Consider the following 27,596-nt stretch of genomic DNA (forward strand, 5'->3'; position numbering starts at 1 on the left):
TATTTTTGAAAAATCCAAGAGCGACTGAGACAAGACATTTTTTACAATCTGATCTCAGGTCAGAATGGAAAACTGTCAGGATGTAGAAGACATTTTTTAGAATCTGATCTCAGGTCAGAATGGAAAACTGTCAGGATGTAGAAGACATTTTTTAGAATCTGATCTCAGGTCAGAATGGAAAACTGTCAGGATGTAGAAGACATTTTTTTTAATCTGATCTCAGGTCAGAATGGAAAACTGTCTGAAACAGAGCTTTATTGAACATGGAATGACACTGTAGTCTTGTGTTACGGGGGGGGGGGGGGGGGGGGGACGCGCGTCCGTCGTGAACGTGCACAATGATAAGTCAACGGACCATGCAAGCGCGTTCATGTGTTTGGGCGCCCAGCGCTGCAATACCGAATTCGGCCACTATGTCCATTTGGCCTCAGGGTTTCCTTCCTCTGGGTGCCGTCTCTATTCATATATACTCTAAGGTCGTAAGGTCAGGGGGTCAAGCCAGGGGTCAGGGGGTCGAGCCAGGGGTCAGGGGGTCGAGCCGGGGGCTCAGGGGGTCCAGCCGGGGTTCAGGGGGACCCATGGATCCTCCTGGGGATGGGATGGAGACAGAACCATGTTGGACTGAGTTCCACAGCAGGGTTTCTCTGTGTTCAACTTTTTACTGACCTGTAGATCCAGGGAGGATGGAGGTGTGTGTCTGTGCGCGTGCGTGCGTGCGTGTGTATGTGCGTGTGTGTGCCATAGAGTATATATGAATAGAGAAGACACCCGAGTTCTCCTCCCATCCACTTTGCATTAAGTTGCTCAAAAGCGCATGAGGCGATTTCACTCCTCCTTCCGCGTATAGGAACAGAGTGCATTCTGGGATGGATTTGCCTCAAACACATGAACGCGCTGTCGTTGACTATCATTGTGCCGTTTGTGCTGCGTTCACATATGAAACATTCGTTCACGTGTTCATGGCCTCAAAAACATGAACGTGCTTCAATGATTGTCAACAGAGCAGCGCTGGCTCGAGCTGCAATACCTTAATTCGGCCACTATGTCCATTTGGCCTCAGGGTTTCCTCTGGGTGCCTTCTCTATTCATATATACTCTAAGGTGTGTGCATGGAATAAAGCAAAAAATAAAATCTCCAGACTGGAAATGTAAAATCAATCAATCGGGACCATGATGAGACCATAATTCATGTTTGTGGAAGATGTTTCTGAACTTGTATTCTACTGCTGGTTCTACTTGCCCCACCCCCTTAGATAGCATTTCTGTAGACTTAGATAGCATTTCTGTAGACTTAGATAGCATTTCTGTAGACTTATATAGCATTTCTGTAGACTTAGATAGCATTTCTGTAGACTTAGATAGCATTTCTGTAGACTTAGATAGCATTTGTGTAGACTTAGATAGCATTTGTGTAGACTTAGATAGCATTTCTGTAGACTTAAATAGCATTTCTGTAGACTTAGATAGCATTTGTGTAGACTTAGATAGCATTTGTGTAGACTTAGATAGCATTTGTGTAGACTTAGATAGCATTTTTGTAGACTTAGATAGCATTTGACACAGACTTATAGCATGTTATGTAGACAGCACTATAATTGCATTGTATGTAGTCATAGCACGCCATAGTACATATGTATAGCATAGTATAGTATATATGTATAGTTTATATGTATAGTTTCATTATATAGATATTCCACTGTTACTTTCTTAGCTTACACATGTTTCATGATAAATGTTTTTATGTGATGTATTCCCATGCTTTTTGTTCTTGCTTAATGTAAGTCGCTCTGGATTAAGAGCGTCTGCTAAATGCCTAAATTGTAAATTGTTCTAATTCCTTCCTCATGGGGGCTGGGGCCCCATACGTGTGTGTGTGCGTGTGTGCCTGTGTGTGTGTGTGCGTGCGTGCATGCGTGTGTGTGCATGCGTGTGTGCGTGCATGCGTGTGTGTGTGCGTGCGTGCGTGCGTACCTGCGTCTCCATCAGAGCCTGCAGGTCGTGCAGGGTCTCCAGGGCTCTGTCTTTCAGGGCGGGCTGGCGGCTGAGGCTCAGCTCTCTGACACGCTCCACACGCCGGGCCTCCAGCAGAGCCTGGGGGCCCAGCGTGGACACCACGTCCTTCTCCAGCAGCACAGACTGCAGGAGACGCAGCGCGTTCACACACACCTCCCATTGGCTCTCTGGGGGAGGGGAGAGAGACACCAGGTTACTGTCTGAGAGAGAGAGAGAGAGACACCAGGTTACTGTCTGAGAGAGAGAGAGAGACACCAGGTTACTGTCTAGAGAGAGAGAGAGAGAGAGAGAGAGAGAGACACCAGGTTACTGTCTGAGAGAGAGAGAGAGAGAGAGAGAGAGAGAGAGACACCAGGTTACTGTCTGAGAGAGAGAGAGAGAGACACCAGGTTACTGTCTGAGAGAGAGAGAGAGACACCAGGTTACTGTCTAGAGAGAGAGAGACACCAGGTTACTGTCTAGAGAGAGAGAGAGAGAGAGAGAGAGAGAGAGAGAGAGAGAGAGAGAGAGAGAGAGAGAGAGAGACACCAGGTTACTGTCTGAGAGAGAGAGAGAGACACCAGGTTACTGTCTGAGAGAGAGAGAGAGAGAGACACCAGGTTACTGTCTAGAGAGAGAGAGACACCAGGTTACTGTCTAGAGAGAGAGAGAGAGAGACACCAGGTTACTGTCTAGAGAGAGAGAGACACCAGGTTACTGTCTAGAGAGAGAGAGAGAGAGAGAGAGACACCAGGTTACTGTCTAGAGAGAGAGAGACACCAGGTTACTGTCGAGAGAGAGAGGAGAGGAGAGAGAGAGAGAGAGAGAGAGAGAGAGAGAGAGAGAGAGAGAGAGAGAGAGAGAGAGAGAGAGAGAGAGAGACACCAGGTTACTGTCTAGAGAGAGAGATGAGCTTGTAGGTCTGCTACTTTTGAAAAATCGAAGAACGACTGACATAGAAACATAGGCTTTTTCAGAAAACTGTCAGGATGTAGAAGAACATTTTTAGAATCTGATCTCAGGTCAAAATGGGTTAACGTGACTCCGCCACATGGGGGCGGTATTGATTCACAAGTTCAAACAAAATGTTCAGATTGTTATTGAAGGGTTTGTTGAGATCCAGTCTCATTTTAAAACCCATAAAAACACCAACAAGATGCATCAAACATACAGTACAGTTATAATGGTGTCACTGACCTTCCCACAGGTAGGTATGTTACAATTTAGGCATTTATCAGACGCTCTTAACCCATTCTGACCTGAGATCAGATTCACACGAGGTTTCCGCCGGACACACACTGGTCTGATGAACCCATTCTGACCTGAGATCAGATTCTAAAAATGTCAGTCGTTCTTCGATTTTTTTCAAAAAATAGCAGACCTACAAGCTCGTATCGCGCCACTCGGTGGCGCGATATGAGCTTGTAGATCTGCTATTTTTCAATAGCTAAAGCATAACATGATGCCGACACCAAAATGGGTGCCCGGTCAGAATGGGTTAATCCAGATCGACTTACATTAAGCAAGAACAAAAAGCATGGGAATACATCACATAAAAACATTTATCATGAAACATGCGTAAGCTAAGAAAGTAACAGTGGAATATCTATATAATGAAACTATACATATGTACTATACTATGCTATACATATGTACTATGACGTGCTATGACTACATACAATGCAATTATAGTGCTGTCTACATAACATGCTATAAGTCTGTATCAAATGCTTTCTAAGTCTACAGAAATGCTATCTAAGGGGGTTAGGGTAAGTGCTATGGGCCATGATGGAGTCTGAAAAGGTGGGTTTTTAGACTACGGCGGAGGATTGGGAGTGATGCTGCAGTTCTGACTGCAATGGGAAGTGCATTCCACAGTTTTGGAGCCAGAAGGGAGAAGAGTTTGGGACGTGTGGAGCGTTGTCCCGGCGTTTTTAGTGAGGGTACTTCCAGCTTCCCTGCGTTGGCTGATCTGAGTGCGCGGGAGGGTTTGTAGGGTTCGATCATACTTGCAAGATATGGGGGAGCCATACCTTTGGTTGCCTTGAATGCCAGCATCAGAGTTTTGTATTCTGTGCGGGCAGCGACCGGGAGCCAGTGGAGGGAGCGGAGCAGGGGGGAGACATGTGAGAATTTTGGCTGGTTGAAGACCAAGCGAGCTGCTGCATTTTGGATCAGCTGGAGAGGCTTAAGTGCACATGCTGGTAGGCCAGTAAGGAGGGAGTTACAATAGTCGAGTTTTGACAAGACTGTTGTCTGGATGAGGAGCTGGGCTGATTCCTGGGTGAGGAACGGTCTAATTTGTCGTATGTTATAGAGTGTGAACCTACAGGATGGAGTGACAGCTGTGATGTGGGCTTTGAACGAGAGCTGACTGTCCAGGACAACACCAAGATTCCTGGCTGTTGGGACAGACGTTACCAGGGCGTTGTCTACGGAGATAGTTAGCTCCCGCATAGGGCAGGACTTAGCTGGGAAGAAGAGAAGCTCAGTCTATACATAACATAGGGCAGGACTTAGCTGGGAAGAAGAGAAGCTCAGTCTATACATAACATAGGGCAGGACTTAGCTGGGAAGAAGAGAAGCTCAGTCTTGTCTTCTTCCCAACATATGACAACGTGTCACTGACCTCCCCAAAGGTAGGTATGTTACTATGACAACATGTCACTGACCTCCCCAAAGGTAGGTATGTTACTATGACAACATGTCACTGACCTCCCCACAGGTAGGTATGTTGCTATGACAACGTGGTACTGACCTCCCCACAGGTAGGCATGTTGCTATGACAACGTGGTACTGACCTCCCCACAGGTAGGTATGTTGCTATGACAACGCGGTACTGACCTCCCCACAGGTAGGTATGTTGCTATGACAACGTGGTACTGACCTCCCCACAGGTAGGTATGTTGCTATGACAACGCAGTACTGACCTCCCCACAGGTAGGTATGTTGCTATGACAACATGTCACTGACCTCCCCAAAGGTAGGTATGTTGCTATGACAACGCGGTACTGACCTCCCCACAGGTAGGTATGTTGCTATGACAACGCGGTACTGACCTCCCCACAGGTAGGTATGTTGCTATGACAACATGTCACTGACCTCCCCACAGGTAGGTATGTTGCTATGACAACGTGGTACTGACCTCCCCACAGGTAGGTATGTTACTATGACAACGTGGTACTGACCTCCCCACAGGTAGGTATGTTGCTATGACAACATGTCACTGACCTCCCCACAGGTAGGTATGTTGCTATGACAACGTGGTACTGACCTCCCCACAGGTAGGTATGTTGCTATGACAACGTGGTACTGACCTCCCCACAGGTAGGCATGTTGCTATGACAACGTGGTACTGACCTCCCCACAGGTAGGTATGTTGCTATGACAACGCGGTACTGACCTCCCCACAGGTAGGTATGTTGCTATGACAACGTGGTACTGACCTCCCCACAGGTAGGTATGTTGCTATGACAACGCAGTACTGACCTCCCCACAGGTAGGTATGTTGCTATGACAACATGTCACTGACCTCCCCAAAGGTAGGTATGTTGCTATGACAACGCGGTACTGACCTCCCCACAGGTAGGTATGTTGCTATGACAACGCGGTACTGACCTCCCCACAGGTAGGTATGTTGCTATGACAACATGTCACTGACCTCCCCACAGGTAGGTATGTTGCTATGACAACGTGGTACTGACCTCCCCACAGGTAGGTATGTTACTATGACAACGTGGTACTGACCTCCCCACAGGTAGGTATGTTGCTATGACAACATGTCACTGACCTCCCCACAGGTAGGTATGTTGCTATGACAACGTGGTACTGACCTCCCCACAGGTAGGTATGTTGCTATGACAACGTGGTACTGACCTCCCCACAGGTAGGCATGTTGCTATGACAACGTGGTACTGACCTCCCCACAGGTAGGCATGTTGCTATGACAACGTGGTACTGACCTCCCCACAGGTAGGTATGTTGCTATGACAACGTGGTACTGACCTCCCCACAGGTAGGCATGTTGCTATGACAACGTGGTACTGACCTCCCCACAGGTAGGTATGTTGCTATGACAACGTGGTACTGACCTCCCCACAGGTAGGTATGTTGCTATGACAACGTGGTACTGACCTCCCCACAGGTAGGTATGTTGCTATGACAACGCAGTACTGACCTCCCCACAGGTAGGCATGTTGCTATGACAACATGTCACTGACCTCCCCACAGGTAGGTATGTTGCTATGACAACGTGGTACTGACCTCCCCACAGGTAGGTATGTTGCTATGACAACGCAGTACTGACCTCCCCACAGGTAGGTATGTTGCTATGACAACATGTCACTGACCTCCCCACAGGTAGGTATGTTGCTATGACAACGCGGTACTGACCTCCCCACAGGTAGGTATGTTGCTATGACAACGTGGTACTGACCTCCCCACAGGTAGGTATGTTGCTATGACAACGTGGTACTGACCTCCCCACAGGTAGGTATGTTGCTATGACAACGTGGTACTGACCTCCCCACAGGTAGGCATGTTGCTATGACAACGTGGTACTGACCTCCCCACAGGTAGGCATGTTGCTATGACAACGTGGTACTGACCTCCCCACAGGTAGGTATGTTGCTATGACAACGTGGTACTGACCTCCCCACAGGTAGGCATGTTGCTATGACAACGTGGTACTGACCTCCCCACAGGTAGGTATGTTGCTATGACAACGTGGTACTGACCTCCCCACAGGTAGGTATGTTGCTATGACAACATGTCACTGACCTCCCCACAGGTAGGTATGTTGCTATGACAACGTGGTACTGACCTCCCCACAGGTAGGTATGTTGCTATGACAACGTAATACTGACCTCCCCACAGGTAGGTATGTTGCTATGACAACATGTCACTGACCTCCCCACAGGTAGGTATGTTGCTATGACAACGTGGTACTGACCTCCCCACAGGTAGGCATGTTGCTATGACAACATGTCACTGACCTCCCCACAGGTAGGTATGTTGCTATGACAACGTGGTACTGACCTCCCCACAGGTAGGCATGTTGCTATGACAACGCGGTACTGACCTCCCCACAGGTAGGCATGTTGCTATGACAACGTGGTACTGACCTCCCCACAGGTAGGTATGTTGCTATGACAACGCGGTACTGACCTCCCCACAGGTAGGCATGTTGCTATGACAACGTGGTACTGACCTCCCCACAGGTAGGTATGTTGCTATGACAACGTGGTACTGACCTCCCCACAGGTAGGCATGTTGCTATGACAACGTGGTACTGACCTCCCCACAGGTAGGTATGTTGCTATGACAACGTGGTACTGACCTCCCCACAGGTAGGCATGTTGCTATGACAACGTGGTACTGACCTCCCCACAGGTAGGTATGTTGCTATGACAACGTGGTACTGACCTCCCCACAGGTAGGTATGTTGCTATGACAACGTGGTACTGACCTCCCCACAGGTAGGTATGTTGCTATGACAACGCGGTACTGACCTCCCCACAGGTAGGCATGTTGCTATGACAACATGTCACTGACCTCCCCACAGGTAGGTATGTTGCTATGACAACGTGGTACTGACCTCCCCACAGGTAGGCATGTTGCTATGACAACGTGGTACTGACCTCCCCACAGGTAGGCATGTTGCTATGACAACGCGGTACTGACCTCCCCACAGGTAGGCATGTTGCTATGACAACATGTCACTGACCTCCCCACAGGTAGGTATGTTGCTATGACAACGTGGTACTGACCTCCCCACAGGTAGGTATGTTGCTATGACAATGTGGTACTGACCTCCCCACAGGTAGGCATGTTGCTATGACAACGTGTCACTGACCTCCCCACAGGTAGGCATGTTGCTATGACAACGTGTCACTGACCTCCCCACAGGTAGGCATGTTGCTATGACAACGTGTCACTGACCTCCCCACAGGTAGGCATGTTGCTATGACAACGTGGTACTGACCTCCCCACAGGTAGGTATGTTACTATGACAACGTGGTACTGACCTCCCCACAGGTAGGTATGTTGCTATGACAACGTGGTACTGACCTCCCCACAGGTAGGCATGTTGCTATGACAACGCGGTACTGACCTCCCCACAGGTAGGCATGTTGCTATGACAACGTGGTACTGACCTCCCCACAGGTAGGTATGTTGCTATGACAACGTGGTACTGACCTCCCCACAGGTAGGCATGTTGCTATGACAACGCGGTACTGACCTCCCCACAGGTAGGTATGTTGCTATGACAACGCGGTACTGACCTCCCCACAGGTAGGCATGTTGCTATGACAACGTAATACTGACCTTCCAACAGGGTCCAGATCAGGTCCAGAATTCCTGGACTCTCGCTGATGTACTTGAGACCCTTAACGCTGATGCTGACGTTGTACAGAGCCATGACCATCAACCTGGACACACACACATGCACAGAGCATCAACCTGGACACACACACATGTACAGAGCATCAACCTGGACACACACACATGCACAGAGCATCAACCTGGACACACACACATGCACAGAGCATCAACCTGGACACACACACATGCACAGAGCATCAACCTGGACACACACACATGCACAGAGCATCAACCTGGACACACACACATGCACAGAGCATCAACCTGGACACACACACATGCACAGAGCATCAACCTGGACACACACACATGCACAGAGCATCAACCTGGACACACACACATGCACAGAGCATCAACCTGGACACACACACACATGCACAGAGCATCAACCTGGACACACACACATGCACAGAGCATCAACCTGGACACACACACACATGCACAGAGCATCAACCTGGACACACACACATGCACAGAGCATCAACATGGACACACACACATGCACAGAGCATCAACCTGGACACACACACATGCACAGAGCATCAACCTGGACACACACACACATGCACAGAGCATCAACCTGGACACACACACATGCACAGAGCATCAACCTGGACACACACACATGTAACAATCGCCCTCTTCACAGCAAGGCAAATTATTAAAGGGACACTTCACCCTTTTTGCAAAAAAAATATATGTTTATGACGTTTAGAAGCTTTAGAACACTTTCCCGGGGGTCTTTATGTGTGTAATAATGTGGTTTTAGATATTTTAGATTGTAGCAGTGAGCCCAGTGTCTCTGATGTCATGGACACTGGGCTCACTTCCTTCCTGGACTACAATTCCCATAATACTTTGGTGCACTGCTCCTCCTTGTGGATAGGGGGAGGTCTGTCTTACTGAGACCACAGGAAGGAAGTGAGCCCAGTGTCCATGACATCAGAGACACTGGGCTCACTGCTACAATCTAAAATATCTAAAACCACATATTATTACACATAAAGACCCCCAGGAAAGTGTTCTAAAGCTTCTAAATGTCATTAACATATATTTTTTGCAAAAAGGGTGAAGTGTCCCTTTAACTAACGCCAGGGCTCCACTGGGCGCGTCTGCGGCGCGTCTGCGTCGCGTCTCCGTCAGTGTCGGGAATGTGCCCTTTTAATCAATGGAGGGTGGCTCCACTGCCCGCGTTTCGTTGCGTTGTGCTGCGTTCGGTGACTAAAAAATTGCCCCGGTTCGTTTTTTGACGCACGCACGCGTCCAGTCATGTATAAAATAATGTTGCTGACGCGCAGTTTTCAAAAGCCTGCGGTGGAGCACCTCTAGCGTGACGTTGACGTTCTCATGCCGCACGCGTGACGCGACGGAGACGCAACGCGCCCAGTGGAGCCCTGGCGTAAGCAATAAATCAGCAGGATCGTGGGGTCTACTTTGAACACTTTATAGGAAGTTGTAATCACAGGTACACGGTACACTTCACAATGACGTCTCTCCCTGTCTCTGTCCCTACTAAATGAAATAAACAAACAAGAAAACAAACTCAAACCAACAGTCAATAATTACATTCAAACCCACCCGCCCCAAACCAGTCCCAAAGTCAGCGGAACGCAACTGCGCTTCGAATCAAACGAATAATAAAGACCGCGTCCGTCCTCCTCTTCCAACGAGGCGCGCGCGCGCGAGAGTCTAAAGTTACAGTAGTTTAATCCGACGCAATGCACGAAACGCGCGGGGTTACCCCCTTAGAGTATATATGATATACTCATATATATACTGTACTTCATATATACTCTAAGGGTACCCCCTTAGTATTGACAATCCTCCAGGAACACTTTGGAATGATCTCACCGGTCACAGCGGCTCTGTTAGCCTCCAACCGCCGGCAGATATAATCCTGTTTCCAACGCCGATCCCCGACGGCAACTCCAAGTGCGATGCTTTAGCCGATGGGCACGACTGTCCTTCAATTGTCACGGCTGCAGATAAACGCGCTTAAACTTTAATAACGGTTCGAACGCTATCCGGCGCCCGGAGCTCCTCTTCCCCTCCGTGTGGGCCTACACACTGTTTGTTTGGGAGCTCCTCTTCTCCTCCGTGTGGGCCTACACACTGTTTGTTTGGGAGCTCCTCTTCCCCTCCGTGTGGGCCTACACACTGTTTGTTTGGGAGCTCCTCTTCTCCTCCGTGTGGGCCTACACACTGTTTGTTTGGGAGCTCCTCTTCCCCTCCGTGTGGGCCTACACACTGTTTGTTTGGGAGCTCCTCTTCCCCTCCGTGTGGGCCTACACCCTGTTTGTTTGGGAGCTCCTCTTCTCCTCCGTGTGGGCCTACACACTGTTTGTTTGGGAGCTCCTCTTCCCCTCCGTGTGGGCCTACACACTGTTTGTTTGGGAGCTCCTCTTCCCCTCCGTGTGGGCCTACACACTGTTTGTTTGGGAGCTCCTCTTCTCCTCCGTGTGGGCCTACACACTGTTTGTTTGGGAGATCCCTCCCGTGGGTCACTTCCTCCCCTTAGTAAACTTGGGGTGGTGGCATCAATCAGTCACTGACACCTGTCAATCACCCTATAGTACCAGACCCGTTACCTTTCACATGGAAAAGAATAAGACTCTCCCAACCCACATGCATTCATATCACACGTATACAAATAACATGCACAGAAAATAAAGCAGAATGACATTAATAATGTGCTTTTGTCACACACATGTACAGCGCATCAACCTGGACACATGCACATGCACAGAGACATGACCATCAACCTGGACAAACAGTTATGGCATCTTATCTTACACTTTAAGACGAAGACAGACTCCAGACTCCATGGGCTGTATTTTGCGTGTCTTAAGTACCAGGTCTTATTACTTAACTTGAGACCTGTAGGCGTGGTCAATGCTCTTTGGCCACTCAGAATAGCCAAATGGCATTGATCACGCCTCCAGGTCTTAAGTTAAGTAATAAGACCTGGTACTTAAGACACGCAAAATACAGCCCCATGTATCTTATCTTACACTTTAAGACGGGGACAGACTCCAGACGTCATGTATCTTATCTTACACTTTAAGACGAGGACAGACTCCAGACGTCATGTATCTTATCTTACACTTTAAGACGAGGACAGACTCCAGACGTCATGTATCTTATCTTACACTTTAAGACGAGGACAGACTCCAGACTTCATGGTCATCAGAAGCTGCATCAGGGTGTCTAGAAGGACTGGAGCGCCACTGCACAAGTAATCCCGCCCACACGCCACAGCCGCAATATCTGATTGGATAAAAGGGGGAGGGGGGGAAAGGGGGGGGGGGGGCTATTATTACCGTAAATAGTATGGTTTGAATCACAGAGACACTGGCAAATAAAAATACATCATGACGAGTTTGGAAGCAAACAGGTGTACAGTTATAAACAGGTGTAGTTATAAAAACCGGCAGCGGTGGCTCAGGGGTAGAGTGCCTGGATGGTAACCGCAAGGTTGCCAGTTCGAACCCGGGCTCCCCCAGAGTTACTGTCGAAGTGTCCTTGAGCAAGACACTGAACCCCTAATTGCTCCCGATGTGCTAGTTGGTGCCTTGCATGGTTTCCGCTGCCATCGGTGTATGAATGTGTGTGTGAATGGGTGAATGTAATGCACAATCTCTGTAAAGCGCCTTGGATAAAGGCGCTATATAAATGCACCATTTACCATTTACCATTTAAAAACCAACATGAATTTTACTGAATGCACGGCAGCCATTTTGAAAATAAAATCAGGCCTCTTTACTTTAATTCCTCGTTACCAATGACGCTAATGAAGGCTCTGTTCCATTCTGGTCAAACAGAGTCAGTGTTAATGACGCTAATGAAGGCTCTGTTCCATTCTGGTCAAACAGAGTCAGTGTTAATGATGCTAATGAAGGCTCTGTTCCATTCTGGTCATAACAGAGTCAGTGTTAATTATGCTAATGAAGGCTCTGTTCCATTCTGGTCATAACAGAGTCAGTGTTAATGACGCTAATGAAGGCTCTGTTCCATTCTGGTCAAACAGAGTCAGTGTTAATGACGCTAATGAAGGCTCTGTTCCATTCTGGTCAAACAGAGTCGGTGTTAATGACGCTAATGAAGGCTCTGTTCCATTCTGGTCAAACAGAGTCAGTGTTAATGACGCTAATGAAGGCTCTGTTCCATTCTGGTCAAACAGAGTCAGTGTTAATGATGCTAATGAAGGCTCTGTTCCATTCTGGTCATAACAGAGTCAGTGTTAATGATGCTAATGAAGGCTCTGTTCCATTCTGGTCATAACAGAGTCAGTGTTAATGACGCTAATGAAGGCTCTGTTCCATTCTGGTCAAACAGAGTCAGTGTTAATGACGCTAATGAAGGCTCTGTTCCATTCTGGTCAAACAGAGTCAGTGTTAATGACGCTAATGAAGGCTCTGTTCCATTCTGGTCAAACAGACTCAGTGTTAATGACGCTAATGAAGGCTCTGTTCCATTCTGGTCAAACAGAGTCAGTGTTAATGATGCTAATGAAGGCTCTGTTCCATTCTGGTCAAACAGAGTCAGTGTTAATGACGCTAATGAAGGCTCTGTTCCATTCTGGTCAAACAGAGTCAGTGTTAATGATGCTAATGAAGGCTCTGTTCCATTCTGGTCCAACAGAGTCAGTGTTAATGATGCTAATGAAGGCTCTGTTCCATTCTGGTCAAACAGAGTCAGTGTTAATGATGCTAATGAAGGCTCTGTTCCATTCTGGTCATAACAGAGTCAGTGTTAATGATGCTAATGAAGGCTCTGTTCCATTCTGGTCAAACAGAGTCAGTGTTAATGACGCTAATGAAGGCTCTGTTCCATTCTGGTCAAACAGAGCGGACTGGCCTCATGCTTCCTTCTATGCATGAGGAGTCCAAGCTTCTTCTTTTCACCTGGGGGAGAACATGTGAGGGTACCTACCCTAGGGGACACGGGGAGAACATGTGAGGGTACCTACCCTAGGGGGCACGGGGAGAACATGTGAGGGTACCTACCCTAGGGGGCACGGGGAGAACATGTGAGGGTACCTACCCTAGGGGACACGGGGAGAACATGTGAGGGTACCTACCCTAGGGGACACGGGGAGAACATGTGAGGGTACCTACCCTAGGGGGCACGGGGAGAACATGTGAGGGTACCTACCCTAGGGGACACGGGGAGAACATGTGAGGGTACCTACCCTAGGGGACACGGGGAGAACATGTGAGGGTACCTACCATAGGGGACACGGGGAGAACATGTGAGGGTACCTACCCTAGGGGACACGGGGAGAACATGTGAGGGTACCTACCCTAGGGGACACGGGGAGAACATGTGAGGGTACCTACCCTAGGGGACACGGGGAGAACATGTGGGGGTACCTACCCTAGGGGGCACGGGGAGAACATGTGGGGGTACCTACCCTAGGGGACACGGGGAGAACATGTGAGGGTACCTACCCTAGGGGACACGGGGAGAACATGTGAGGGTACCTACCCTAGGGGACACGGGGAGAACATGTGAGGGTACCTACCCTAGGGGACACGGGAAGAATATGTGAGGGTACCTACCCTAGGGGACGCGGGGAGAACATGTGAGGGTACCTACCCTAGGGGACACGGGAAGAATATGTGAGGGTACCTACCCTAGGGGACGCGGGGAGAACATGTGAGGGTACCTACCCTAGGGGACACGGGGAGAACATGTGGGGGTACCTACCCTGGGGGACACGGGGAGAACATGTGAGGGTACCTACCCTAGGGGACGCGGGGAGAACATGTGAGGGTACCTACCCTAGGGGACACGGGGAGAACATGTGAGGGTACCTACCCTAGGGGACACGGGGAGAACATGTGAGGGTACCTACCCTAGGGGACACGGGGAGAACATGTGAGGGTACCTACCCTAGGGGACACGGGGAGAACATGTGGGGGTACCTACCCTAGGGGACACGGGGAGAACATGTGAGGGTACCTACCCTAGGGGACACGGGGAGAACATGTGGGGGTACCTACCCTAGGGGACACGGGGAGAACATGTGAGGGTACCTACCCTAGGGGACACGGGGAGAACATGTGGGGGTACCTACCCTAGGGGACACGGGGAGAACATGTGGGGGTACCTACCCTAGGGGACACGGGGAGAACATGTGAGGGTATCTACCCTATAGGGGACACGGGGAGAACATGTGGGGGTACCTACCCTAGGGGACACGGGGAGAACATGTGAGGGTACCTACCCTAGGGGACAGGGGGAGAACATGTGAGGGTACCTACCCTAGGGGACACGGGGAGAACATGTGGGGGTACCTACCCTAGGGGACACGGGGAGAACATGTGAGGGTACCTACCCTAGGGGACACGGGGAGAACATGTGAGGGTACCTACCCTAGGGGACACGGGGAGAACATGTGAGGGTACCTACCCTAGGGGACACGGGGAGAACATGTGAGGGTACCTACCCTAGGGGACACGGGGAGAACATGTGAGGGTACCTACCCTAGGGGACACGGGGAGAACATGTGAGGGTACCTACCCTAGGGGACACGGGGAGAACATGTGAGGGTACCTACCCTAGGGGACAGGGGGAGAACATGTGAGGGTACCTACCCTAGGGGACAGGGGGAGAACATGTGAGGGTACCTACCCTAGGGGACACGGGGAGAACATGTGGGGGTACCTACCCTAGGGGACACAGGGAGAACATGTGAGGGTACCTACCCTAGGGGACACGGGGAGAACATGTGAGGGTACCTACCCTAGGGGACAGGGGGAGAACATGTGAGGGTACCTACCCTAGGGGACACGGGGAGAACATGTGGGGGTACCTACCCTAGGGGACACAGGGAGAACATGTGAGGGTACCTACCCTAGGGGACACGGGGAGAACATGTGAGGGTACCTACCCTAGGGGACACGGGGAGAACATGTGAGGGTACCTACCCTAGGGGACACAGGGAGAACATGTGGGGGTACCTACCCTAGGGGACAGGGGGAGAACATGTGAGGGTACCTACCCTAGGGGACACGGGGAGAACATGTGAGGGTACCTACCCTAGGGGACACGGGGAGAACATGTGAGGGTACCTACCCTAGGGGACAAGGGGAGAACATGTGAGGGTACCTACCCTAGGGGACACGGGGAGAACATGTGAGGGTACCTACCCTAGGGGACACGGGGAGAACATGTGGGGGTACCTACCCTAGGGGACACAGGGAGAATATGTGAGGGTACCTACCCTAGGGGACACGGGGAGAACATGTGAGGGTACCTATACCCTAGGGGACACGGGGAGAACATGTGAGGGTACCTACCCTAGGGGACACAGGGAGAACATGTGGGGGTACCTACCCTAGGGGACACGGGGAGAACATGTGAGGGTACCTACCCTAGGGGACACGGGGAGAACATGTGGGGGTACCTACCCTAGGGGACACAGGGAGAACATGTGAGGGTACCTACCCTAGGGGACACGGGGAGAACATGTGAGGGTACCTACCCTAGGGGACACGGGGAGAACATGTGAGGGTACCTACCCTAGGGGACATGGGGAGAACATGTGAGGGTATACCTACCCTAGGGGACACGGGGAGAACATGTGAGGGTACCTACCCTAGGGGACACGGGGGAGAACATGTGAGGGTACCTACCCTAGGGGACACGGGGAGAACATGTGAGGGTACCTACCCTAGGGGACAGGGGAGTGTGTGGGCAGTGTGTGTGTGTGTGTGTGTGTGTGTGTGTGTGTGTGTGTGTGTGTGTGTGTGTGTGTGTGTGTGTCACCTACTGGCGATAACCCCAGCCACCGCCAGGACAAACTGCAGCTCAGGAGAGTTGTGCTCCTGATGATGCGTCTCTGCCTTCTTCTCCTCGTCCAGAGACCCCACGAAGCTCTCCAGAGTCTGGCCCGCGACGCTCAGGAAGGACTGCAGTTTACCCTGAAAAATGTCAAAAACACACAGTTTACCTTTAACGGTCGGGAACCCCTTTTGGTTGTTTAAAGCAGTATGTTATATTTTAAGCTGTTGAAAAATAGCAGATATATACAAGCTCCGGTGCCGCGCTACGAGCTTGACGTGACGCTCATACTCACATCAGCCAGGGTTAGGGTTAAAGGAGAATTCCATGCTAGAAGGCATTCTTACCTTTCTTTGTAGTTGTTACGTCCCCATCAAAGAGGTCCAGGTGTTATTTTGTGCAAAAGTGCATTATTGGCTAATTCCCCTAATATAAGCCCTCAATGGGGGTTGGGTTTTTGTGCTAATTCGCTTATTTACATCGAAATAAGTAGTAAAGTGTGCCGCTTGGGATACATAACATTATATGAAGAGAGGATATATACAAAAAAAATTGATTTTTGAGCGATGTAAATAAGCAAATTAGCACAACACCCCATAGCCCCATTCAATTCAATGCAATTCAATGCAATTCATTGAGGGTTTATGGTAGGGGAAATAGCCAATAATGCGCTTTTGCACAAAATAAAACACCTGGACCTCTTTGGTGGGGACGTAACAACTACAAAGAAAGGTAAGAAAGCCTTCTAGTATGGAATTCTCCTTTAACCCATTCTGACCGGGCACCCATTTTGGTGTCAGCATCATGTTATGCTTTAGCTATTGAAAAATAGCAGATCTACAAGCTCATATCGCGCCACCGAGTGGCGCGAAACGAGCTTGTAGGTCTGCTATTTTTGAAAAATCGAAGAGCGACTGACATTTTTAGAATCCGAACTCAGGTCAGAATGGGTTCATCAGACCAGTGTGTGTCCCGCGGAAACCTCGTATGAATCTGATCTCAGGTCAGAATGTGTTAAGGTTATGGTTAGGGTCCATACTCACATCATTCAGGATGTCCGCCACGGCCTCCTCCTTCCCCGACACGCTCCACAGCAGGGTGACGGTGGAGGCCCCCAGACCCACACAGAACTCAGCCTGCTGCTGGAGCTGCTCTCTGCTCTCCCAGAGCTGGTCCCTGAGAACCAGCTTCCCCTGAAACCAGTACAACACAACATGAGAACCAGCTTCCCCTGAAACCAGTACAACACAACATGAGAACCAGCTTCCCCTGAAACCAGTACAACACAACATGAGAACCAGCTTCCCCTGAAACCAGTACAACACAACATGATGAGAACCAGCTTCTCCCTGAAACCAGTACAACACAACATGAGAACCAGCTTCTCCCTGAAACCAGTACAACACAACATGAGAACCAGCTTCTCCCCTGAAACCAGTACAACACAACATGATGAGAACCAGCTTCTCCCTGAAACCAGTACAACACAACATGAGAACCAGCTTCTCCCTGAAACCAGTACAACACAACATGAGAACCAGCTTCTCCCTGAAACCAGTACAACACAACATGATGAGAACCAGCTTCTCCCTGAAACCAGTACAACACAACATGAGAACCAGCTTCTCCCTGAAACCAGTACAACACAACATGAGAACCAGCTTCACCCTGAAACCAGTACAACACAACATGAGAACCAGCTTCCCCTGAAACCAGTACAACACAACATGAGAACCAGCTTCTCCCTGAAACCAGTACAACACAACATGATGAGAACCAGCTTCTCCCTGAAACCAGTACAACACAACATGAGAACCAGCTTCTCCTGAAACCAGTACAACACAACATGAGAACCAGCTTCTCCCTGAAACCAGTACAACACAACATGAGAACCAGCTTCTCCCTGAAACCAGTACAACACAACATGAGAACCAGCTTCTCCCTGAAACCAGTACAACACAACATGAGAACCAGCTTCCCCTGAAACCAGTACAACACAACATGAGAACCAGCTTCTCCCTGAAACCAGTACAACACAACATGAGAACCAGCTTCTCCCTGAAACCAGTACAACACAACATGATGAGAACCAGCTTCTCCCTGAAACCAGTACAACACAACATGAGAACCAGCTTCTCCCTGAAACCAGTACAACACAACATGATGAGAACCAGCTTCCCCTGAAACCAGTACAACACAACATGATGAGAACCAGCTTCTCCCTGAAACCAGTACAACACAACATGAGAACCAGCTTCTCCCTGAAACCAGTACAACACAACATGAGAACCAGCTTCTCCCCTGAAACCAGTACAACACAACATGATGAGAACCAGCTTCTCCCTGAAACCAGTACAACACAACATGATGAGAACCAGCTTCTCCCTGAAACCAGTACAACACAACATGATGAGAACCAGCTTCTCCCTAAAACCAGTACAACACAACATGAGAACCAGCTTCCCCTGAAACCAGTACAACACAACATGATGAGAACCAGCTTCTCCCTGAAACCAGTACAACACAACATGAGAACCAGCTTCTCCTGAAACCAGTACAACACAACATGATGAGAACCAGATTCACCCTGAAACCAGTACAACACAACATGAGAACCAGCTTCTCCCTGAAACCAGTACAACACAACATGATGAGAACCAGCTTCTCCCTGAAACCAGTACAACACAACATGAGAACCAGCTTCTCCCTGAAACCAGTACAACACAACATGAGAACCAGCTTCTCCCTGAAACCAGTACAACACAACATGAGAACCAGCTTCTCCCCTGAAACCAGTACAACACAACATGAGAACCAGCTTCTCCTGAAACCAGTACAACACAACATGAGAACCAGCTTCACCCTGAAACCAGTACAACACAACATGAGAACCAGCTTCTCCCTGAAACCAGTACAACACAACATGAGAACCAGCTTCTCCCTGAAACCAGTACAACACAACATGAGAACCAGCTTCTCCCTGAAACCAGTACAACACAACATGAGAACCAGCTTCTCCCTGAAACCAGTACAACACAACATGAGAACCAGCTTCTCCCTGAAACCATTACAACACAACATGAGAACCAGCGAAAGGCGTCCTAACCAGATGCCTCGAGGACCTCCCTAGGGAGACGCCCGAGAGGCATCCTAACCAGATGCATCGAGGACCTCCCTAGGGAGACCCCCGAGAGGCATCCTAACCAGATGCCTCGAGGACCTCCCTAGGGAGACGCCCGAGAGGCGTCCTAACCAGATGCCTCTAACTAGGCGTATGAATCGGCCCTTACTCACCTCTCGTTCTTTCTGACACTCGCTCTGCATGGTCTCCAGTCTGGAGCTCAGGTGAAGACACTCCCGTTGACACTCGCTCTGCATGGTCTCCAGTCTGGAGCTCAGGTGAAGACACTCCCGTTGACACTCGCTCTGCATCGTCTCCAGTCTGGAGCTCAGGTGAAGACACTCGCGTTTCGTACTCGTCGTACTTTTCTTAGTGGCGTGAACCAGTCTGGGCAGAGAGTCACGGAGCTGCATGACCTCCGACCTTAACCTCTCCAAGTCTCGTTTCCTCACCAAGACAAAATCGCCCTGGCTTCCATCCTGAAACACAAAAAAAACACATCCTACGATCACTAAACTAGCACAGGATCCAGTGTCTAAACCCATTCAGGACTGACACTGGGAGCTCATCTAACCCTGGATAACCATACATGGAGAAGACTGGAACCCCCCCCCCCCCCCCCCCCAATTCAAAATCACATGAATCGGATCGGAGACGTTATCGGGACATCCCTACTTGTAGATCTGATATTTTCAAACGATGTGTATACATTTGAAACTTGTTAAAGGGACATTCTGCGTAATGAGTACTTTTCATGAAAGAAAAAAATTATCTTAAAAGAAATGTGAACAATTTGGAATATATATATATTTTTTCCCCTAATGTTACCAACACCATGTTATCTCTCCTAATGGTACCAACATCATGTTATCTCTCCTAATGGTACCAACATCGTGTTATCTCTCCTAATGGTACCAACATCATGTTATCTCTCCTAATGGTACCAACATCATGTTATCTCTCCTAATGGTACCAACACCATGTTATCTCTCCTAATGGTACCAACACCATGTTATCTCTCCTAATGGTACCAACACCATGTTATCTCTCCTAATGGTACCAACATCATGTTATCTCTCCTAATGGTACCAACATCATGTTATCTCTCCTAATGGTACCAACATCGTGTTATCTCTCCTAATGGTACCAACACCATGTTATCTCTCCTAATGGTACCAACATCGTGTTATCTCTCCTAATGGTACCAACATCGTGTTATCTCTCCTAATGGTACCAACATCATGTTATCTCTCCTAATGGTACCAACATCATGTTATCTCTCCTAATGGTACCAACATCATGTTATCTCTCCTAATGGTACCAACACCATGTTATCTCTCCTAATGGTACCAACACCATGTTATCTCTCCTAATGGTACCAACACCATGTTATCTCTCCTAATGGTACCAACATCATGTTATCTCTCCTAATGGTACCAAGATCATGTTATCTCTCCTAATGGTACCAACACCATGTTATCTCTCCTAATGTTACCAACACCATGTTATCTCTCCTAATGGTACCAACATCATGTTATCTCTCCTAATGGTACCAACATCATGTTATCTCTCCTAATGGTACCAACATCATCTTATCTCTCCTAATGGTACCAACATCATGTTATCTCTCCTAATGGTACCAACATCATGTTATCTCTCCTAATGGTACCAACATCATGTTATCTCTCCTAATGGTACCAACATCATGTTATCTCTCCTAATGGTACCAACACCATGTTATCTCTCCTAATGGTACCAACACCATGTTTATCTCTCCTAATGGTACCAACACCATGTTATCTCTCCTAATGGTACCAACATCATGTTATCTCTCCTAATGGTACCAACATCATGTTATCTCTCCTAATGGTACCAACACCATGTTATCTCTCCTAATGGTACCAACATCATGTTATCTCTCCTAATGGTACCAACATCATGTTATCTCTCCTAATGGTACCAACATCATGTTATCTCTCCTAATGGTACCAACATCATGTTATCTCTCCTAATGGTACCAACATCATGTTATCTCTCCTAATGGTACCAACACCATGTTATCTCTCCTAATGGTACCAACACCATGTTTATCTCTCCTAATGGTACCAACATCATTTTATCTCTCCTAATGGTACCAACACCATGTTATCTCTCCTAATGGTACCAACATCATGTTATCTCTCCTAATGGTACCAACATCGTGTTATCTCTCCTAATTGTTATCTCTCCTAATGGTACCAACATCATGTTATCTCTCCTAATGGTACCAACATCATGTTATCTCTCCTAATGGTACCAACATCATGTTATCTCTCCTAATGGTACCAACACCATGTTATCTCTCCTAATGGTACCAACACCATGTTATCTCTCCTAATGGTACCAACACCATGTTATCTCTCCTAATGGTACCAACATCATGTTATCTCTCCTAATGGTACCAAGATCATGTTATCTCTCCTAATGGTACCAACACCATGTTATCTCTCCTAATGGTACCAACATCATGTTATCTCTCCTAATGGTACCAACATCATGTTATCTCTCCTAATGGTACCAACACCATGTTATCTCTCCTAATGGTACCAACATCATGTTATCTCTCCTAATGGTACCAACATCATGTTATCTCTCCTAATGGTACCAACATCATGTTATCTCTCCTAATGGTACCAACATCATGTTATCTCTCCTAATGGTACCAACATCATCTTATCTCTCCTAATGGTACCAACATCATGTTATCTCTCCTAATGGTACCAACATCATGTTATCTCTCCTAATGGTACCAACATCATGTTATCTCTCCTAATGGTACCAACATCATGTTATCTCTCCTAATGGTACCAACACCATGTTATCTCTCCTAATGGTACCAACACCATGTTTATCTCTCCTAATGGTACCAACACCATGTTATCTCTCCTAATGGTACCAACATCATGTTATCTCTCCTAATGGTACCAACATCATGTTATCTCTCCTAATGGTACCAACACCATGTTATCTCTCCTAATGGTACCAACATCATGTTATCTCTCCTAATGGTACCAACATCATGTTATCTCTCCTAATGGTACCAACATCATGTTATCTCTCCTAATGGTACCAACATCATGTTATCTCTCCTAATGGTACCAACATCATGTTATCTCTCCTAATGGTACCAACACCATGTTATCTATCCTAATGGTACCAACACCATGTTTATCTCTCCTAATGGTACCAACATCATTTTATCTCTCCTAATGGTACCAACACCATGTTATCTCTCCTAATGGTACCAACATCATGTTATCTCTCCTAATGGTACCAACATCGTGTTATCTCTCCTAATGGTACCAACATCATGTTATCTCTCCTAATGGTACCAACATCATGTTATCTCTCCTAATGGTACCAACACCATGTTATCTCTCCTAATGGTACCAACACCATGTTATCTCTCCTAATGGTACCAACACCATGTTATCTCTCCTAATGGTACCAACATCATGTTATCTCTCCTAATGGTACCAAGATCATGTTATCTCTCCTAATGGTACCAACACCATGTTATCTCTCCTAATGTTACCAACACCATGTTATCTCTCCTAATGGTACCAACATCATGTTATCTCTCCTAATGGTACCAACATCATGTTATCTCTCCTAATGGTACCAACATCATCTTATCTCTCCTAATGGTACCAACATCATGTTATCTCTCCTAATGGTACCAACATCATGTTATCTCTCCTAATGGTACCAACATCATGTTATCTCTCCTAATGGTACCAACATCATGTTATCTCTCCTAATGGTACCAACACCATGTTATCTCTCCTAATGGTACCAACACCATGTTTATCTCTCCTAATGGTACCAACACCATGTTATCTCTCCTAATGGTACCAACATCATGTTATCTCTCCTAATGGTACCAACATCATGTTATCTCTCCTAATGGTACCAACACCATGTTATCTCTCCTAATGGTACCAACATCATGTTATCTCTCCTAATGGTACCAACATCATGTTATCTCTCCTAATGGTACCAACATCATGTTATCTCTCCTAATGGTACCAACATCATGTTATCTCTCCTAATGGTACCAACATCATGTTATCTCTCCTAATGGTACCAACACCATGTTATCTCTCCTAATGGTACCAACACCATGTTTATCTCTCCTAATGGTACCAACATCATTTTATCTCTCCTAATGGTACCAACACCATGTTATCTCTCCTAATGGTACCAACATCATGTTATCTCTCCTAATGGTACCAACACCATGTTATCTCTCCTAGTGGTACCAACACCATGTTATCTCTCCTAATGGTACCAACATCATGTTATCATTTAATGTGAAAAGGGCTGAAATAAACCATTGGTCTAATCAATGGAATCATTGATTGAACACGTTATTCACAGAATGGGTTCAGTTCAGTGAAAGTGCAACAGGTCAACACAAACTGCTACGAGGATATAAAACCAGAAAAAGACTTGTTTCCATCAGGGTCTTCCACTTCCAATTCATCATAATAGCATGTGTTGTTTACCTTTCCTTCGGGACTACAGTCTGAGGTGGAGTGTTGTTGTTGTGGAGCGGCGGCGGCCATGCTGTTGACTTAAAACTTCTTCACCTGCAGCCACGGGTGTTACGGTGGCAATGGTGACCTGCCGAAATGTGTGACCGTAATATTATGTGGACTTCACTTAAGTTTACATGGAGGTCTTTAGGATGCCTGAATAGTAATACCATGGGGAGGGGGGGGGGGTGTGGAATACACACAGCTAGCTATAGTTCAACTCTGCTAATAAACAAACGGTCACTGACGTTTTATGATTATCTACACCATTGTTGGCACATATTTCGGCTGGTCACCAATTTCCCCGTGACCTGCCGAAATGAGTGCCCCAACATCAAAAAAGTTACTGATGTAACAGTCTGCTTCAAACGTTACCTGCTTACCTGTACTGTAACTAACGTTACAAAGATGCCCAGAACATCTGGATGAATGAACCCGTGTAGTTTATGATACACAGGTTAAACATTAAACTACACAGGTTTAAACCTGTGTAGTTTAATGGCTGCTCCAACAGCAGAGATGAACCTGTGTAGTTTAATGGCTGCTCCAACAGTAGAGATGAACCTGTGTAGTTTAATGGGCTGCTCCAACAGCAGAGATGAACCTGTGTAGTTTAATGGCTGCTCCAACAGTAGAGATGAACCTGTGTAGTTTATGGCTGCTCCAACAGCAGAGATGAACCTGTGTAGTTTAATGGCTGCTCCAACAGCAGAGATGAACCTGTGTAGTTTAATGGCTGCTCCAACAGTAGAGATGAAGCTGTGTAGTTTACTAGTTTAATGGCTACTCCAACAGTAGTGGCAAAAAAAAAACGGAATGTCAAAATATCTACTGCGGTGGCTGAGACCAGAGCCATTGAGTAATGGTTGAGACCAGAGCCATTGAGTAATGGCTGAGACCAGAGCCATTGAGTAATGGCTGAGACCAGAGCCATTGAGTAGTGGCTGAGACCAGAGCCATTGAGTAATGGCTGAGACCAGAGCCATTGAGTAATGGTTGAGACCAGAGCCATTGAGTAATGGTTGAGACCAGAGCCATTGAGTAATGGTTGAGACCAGAGCCATTGAGTAATGGTTGAGACCAGAGCCATTGAGTAATGGCTGAGACCAGAGCCATTGAGTAATGGCTGAGACCAGAGCCATTGAGTAATGGTTGAGACCAGAGCCATTGAGTAATAGCTGAGACCAGAGCCATTGAGTAATGGTTGAGACCAGAGCCATTGAGTAATGGCTGAGACCAGAGCCATTGAGTAATGGCTGAGACCAGAGCCATTGAGTAATGGTTGAGACCAGAGCCATTGAGTAATGGCTGAGACCAGAGCCATTGAGTAATGGCTGAGACCAGAGCCATTGAGTAATGGTTGAGACCAGAGCCATTGAGTAATGGCTGAGACCAGAGCCATTGAGTAATGGTTGAGTCCCCCCCACCGTCCCCCCCTTTTCCCCCTCACTGTATATGTATCTTTTCCCTTTTTGCTTCCTTTATGATGAATTCCTGTTCTGTTCTTTAACTATATAGAAGTGTCTATTTGTATGTCTCTAAATGTTTTGATGAATTGAACAATGTGGACCCTGTTGTAAACAAGTGTAATGCTTAATTGGGTCGTCCAACTCACAGTTAACAGTCTTTGTATTGAGTTTGTGCTTAAAATGTACTGTAAATTCTACAAACTGTTAATAAATATTTCAATCAATCAATCAAAAGCAGTGAAAGGTTCTGTAATGTGCCGTTATCACCACAGAGAGGCAGCAAAGCCTATATATTTGCCTATATATTGTAAACTGAGCTGGTAAAATGAGGAGAAATCGTTTGGTCAGTGGTTTTAGTTGTTCATATTATTGCTACTATTACTAATACTAATACTAATAGATAATAGGCTACTACTACTACTACTACTACTACTAATTATAATAATAATAATAATAATGATAATAATAATACATAGTAGTAGTACAATTTACAATTTAGGCATTAGCAGACGCTCTTGATCCAGATGAGCGACTTACATACATACAAATTAAAATAAGCCCCCCGTGCGGTATCTCTAAGGAGGACCCCCTAGGGGTCCCAGACCCTCTGTCTCTGAAGAGGACCCCCTCCTTAGAGACCCTCTGTTGAAGACCCCCCCCGCCTTCGAGACAATGAGACACAGACACAGGCCGTCGCCAGTGATGACGTTTATTGGAAAACGACAGAAGTGCTGACAGACATTCTTATAGAAAAGTGACTTATTAGACCGTACAGAAATAGTGCTTAATTTGTACATGTGCGGCCATTCTAGAGGTGTTCCAAGGCAGTGTGTGTGTGTGTGTGTGTGTGTGTGGGGGGGGGGGGGGGGGGGGGGGACTGGCATAAGGCCCAAAGCTTTGGTACATTCTGTGCAGACAGCATGGCTGCCGAAAAACTACAACCGTAAGAAATCAAGGGGGATCTTGTACATTTTCAGCTGATCTTTAGCGCTTCCTATATTCAGCTATAGCGTAGATTTATAGGACCCTAGCCCCTCCTATATTCAGCTATAGCTTATAGATTTATAGGGCACTAGCCCCTCCTATAGGGGGGGCTATCCCCTCCTATATTCAGCTATAGATCCCCCTTTCAGAAAAACGAGTGGCCCAGGAAATGAAAACCCAATGCATTTCCCCATAGGCATTTCTTATTTAATTTATTTAAAGACCTTTTAAGCGTCGTACGAAGCCAACTCTTGTCGTGACAAATCATGACAACACACACACAATACTTTGGACCAAACAAATAATTACAAAGAAGAAAAACAACAAAAAAAGTGTTGCAACCTGCCGTTTTCTTCTACTTTCTAATTCTTTGTTTGGCCGAAAAATTGTGTGTGTTGTCATGATTTGTCACGACAAGAGTTGGCACTTAAAAGGTCTTTAAATAAATTAAATAAGAAATGCCTATGGGAGAATGCATTGGGTTTTCATTTCCTGGGCCACTCGTTTTTCTGAAAGGGGGAGGGACTGCGACGCTCTGTAGTGTAGATTTATAGGGCGCTAGCCACTCCTATAGGGCGCTAGCCCCTCCTATTCAGCTATAGTGTAGATTTATAGGGCGCTAGCCCCTCCTATATTCAGCTATAAGTGTAGATTTATAGGGCGCTAGCCCCTCCTATATTCAGCTATAGTGTAGATTTATAGTGCGCTAGCCCCTCCTATATTCAGCTATAGTGTAGATTTATAGGGCGCTAGCCCCTCCTATATTCAGCTATTAGTGTAGATTTATAGGGCGCTAGTCCCTAATATTCAGCTATAGTGTACATTTATAGGGTGCTAGTCCCTAATATTCAGCTATAGTGTAGATTTATAGGGCGCTAGCCCCTCCTATATTCAGCTATTAGTGTAGATTTATAGGGCGCTAGCCCCTCCTATATTCAGCTATAGTGTAGATTTATAGGGCGCTAGCCCCTCCTATATTCAGCTATAGTGTAGATTTATAGGGCGCTAGCCCCTCCTATATTCAGGTATAGTGTAGATTTATAGGGCGCTAGCCCCTCCTATATTCAGCTATAGTGTAGATTTATAGGGCGCTAGCCCCTCCTATATTCAGCTATAGTGTAGATTTATAGGGCGCTAGCCCCTCCTATATTCAGCTATATAGTGTAGATTTATAGGGCGCTAGCCCCTCCTATATTCAGCTATAAGTGTAGATTTATAGCGCGCTAGCCCCTCCTATAGGGGGCGCTAGCCCCTCCTATATTCAGCTAGATTCAGTGTAGA

At 47.2% G+C, this 27,596-nt stretch overlaps 1 protein-coding gene across 1 annotated transcript; it reads right to left on the reverse strand.

Moving 5' to 3' along the window:
- Positions 1–546: 546 nt before the first annotated feature.
- Positions 547–23,892, reverse strand: hsf2bp (heat shock transcription factor 2 binding protein; the record flags this gene model as incomplete). The annotated part of the gene is made up of 8 exons (XM_083758518.1): positions 547–588; positions 1,972–2,180; positions 8,320–8,423; positions 11,526–11,643; positions 16,154–16,304; positions 17,208–17,357; positions 19,459–19,764; positions 23,833–23,892. 8 exons carry the CDS (start codon positions 23,890–23,892, stop codon positions 547–549), a joined length of 1,140 nt encoding a protein of 379 aa, XP_083614644.1.
- Positions 23,893–27,596: the final 3,704 nt, after the last annotated feature.

The sequence above is a fragment of the Protomyctophum parallelum genome (genome assembly GCF_964188405.1).
Source record: "Protomyctophum parallelum genome assembly, chromosome: 23".
Taxonomy (NCBI): domain Eukaryota; kingdom Metazoa; phylum Chordata; class Actinopteri; order Myctophiformes; family Myctophidae; genus Protomyctophum; species Protomyctophum parallelum.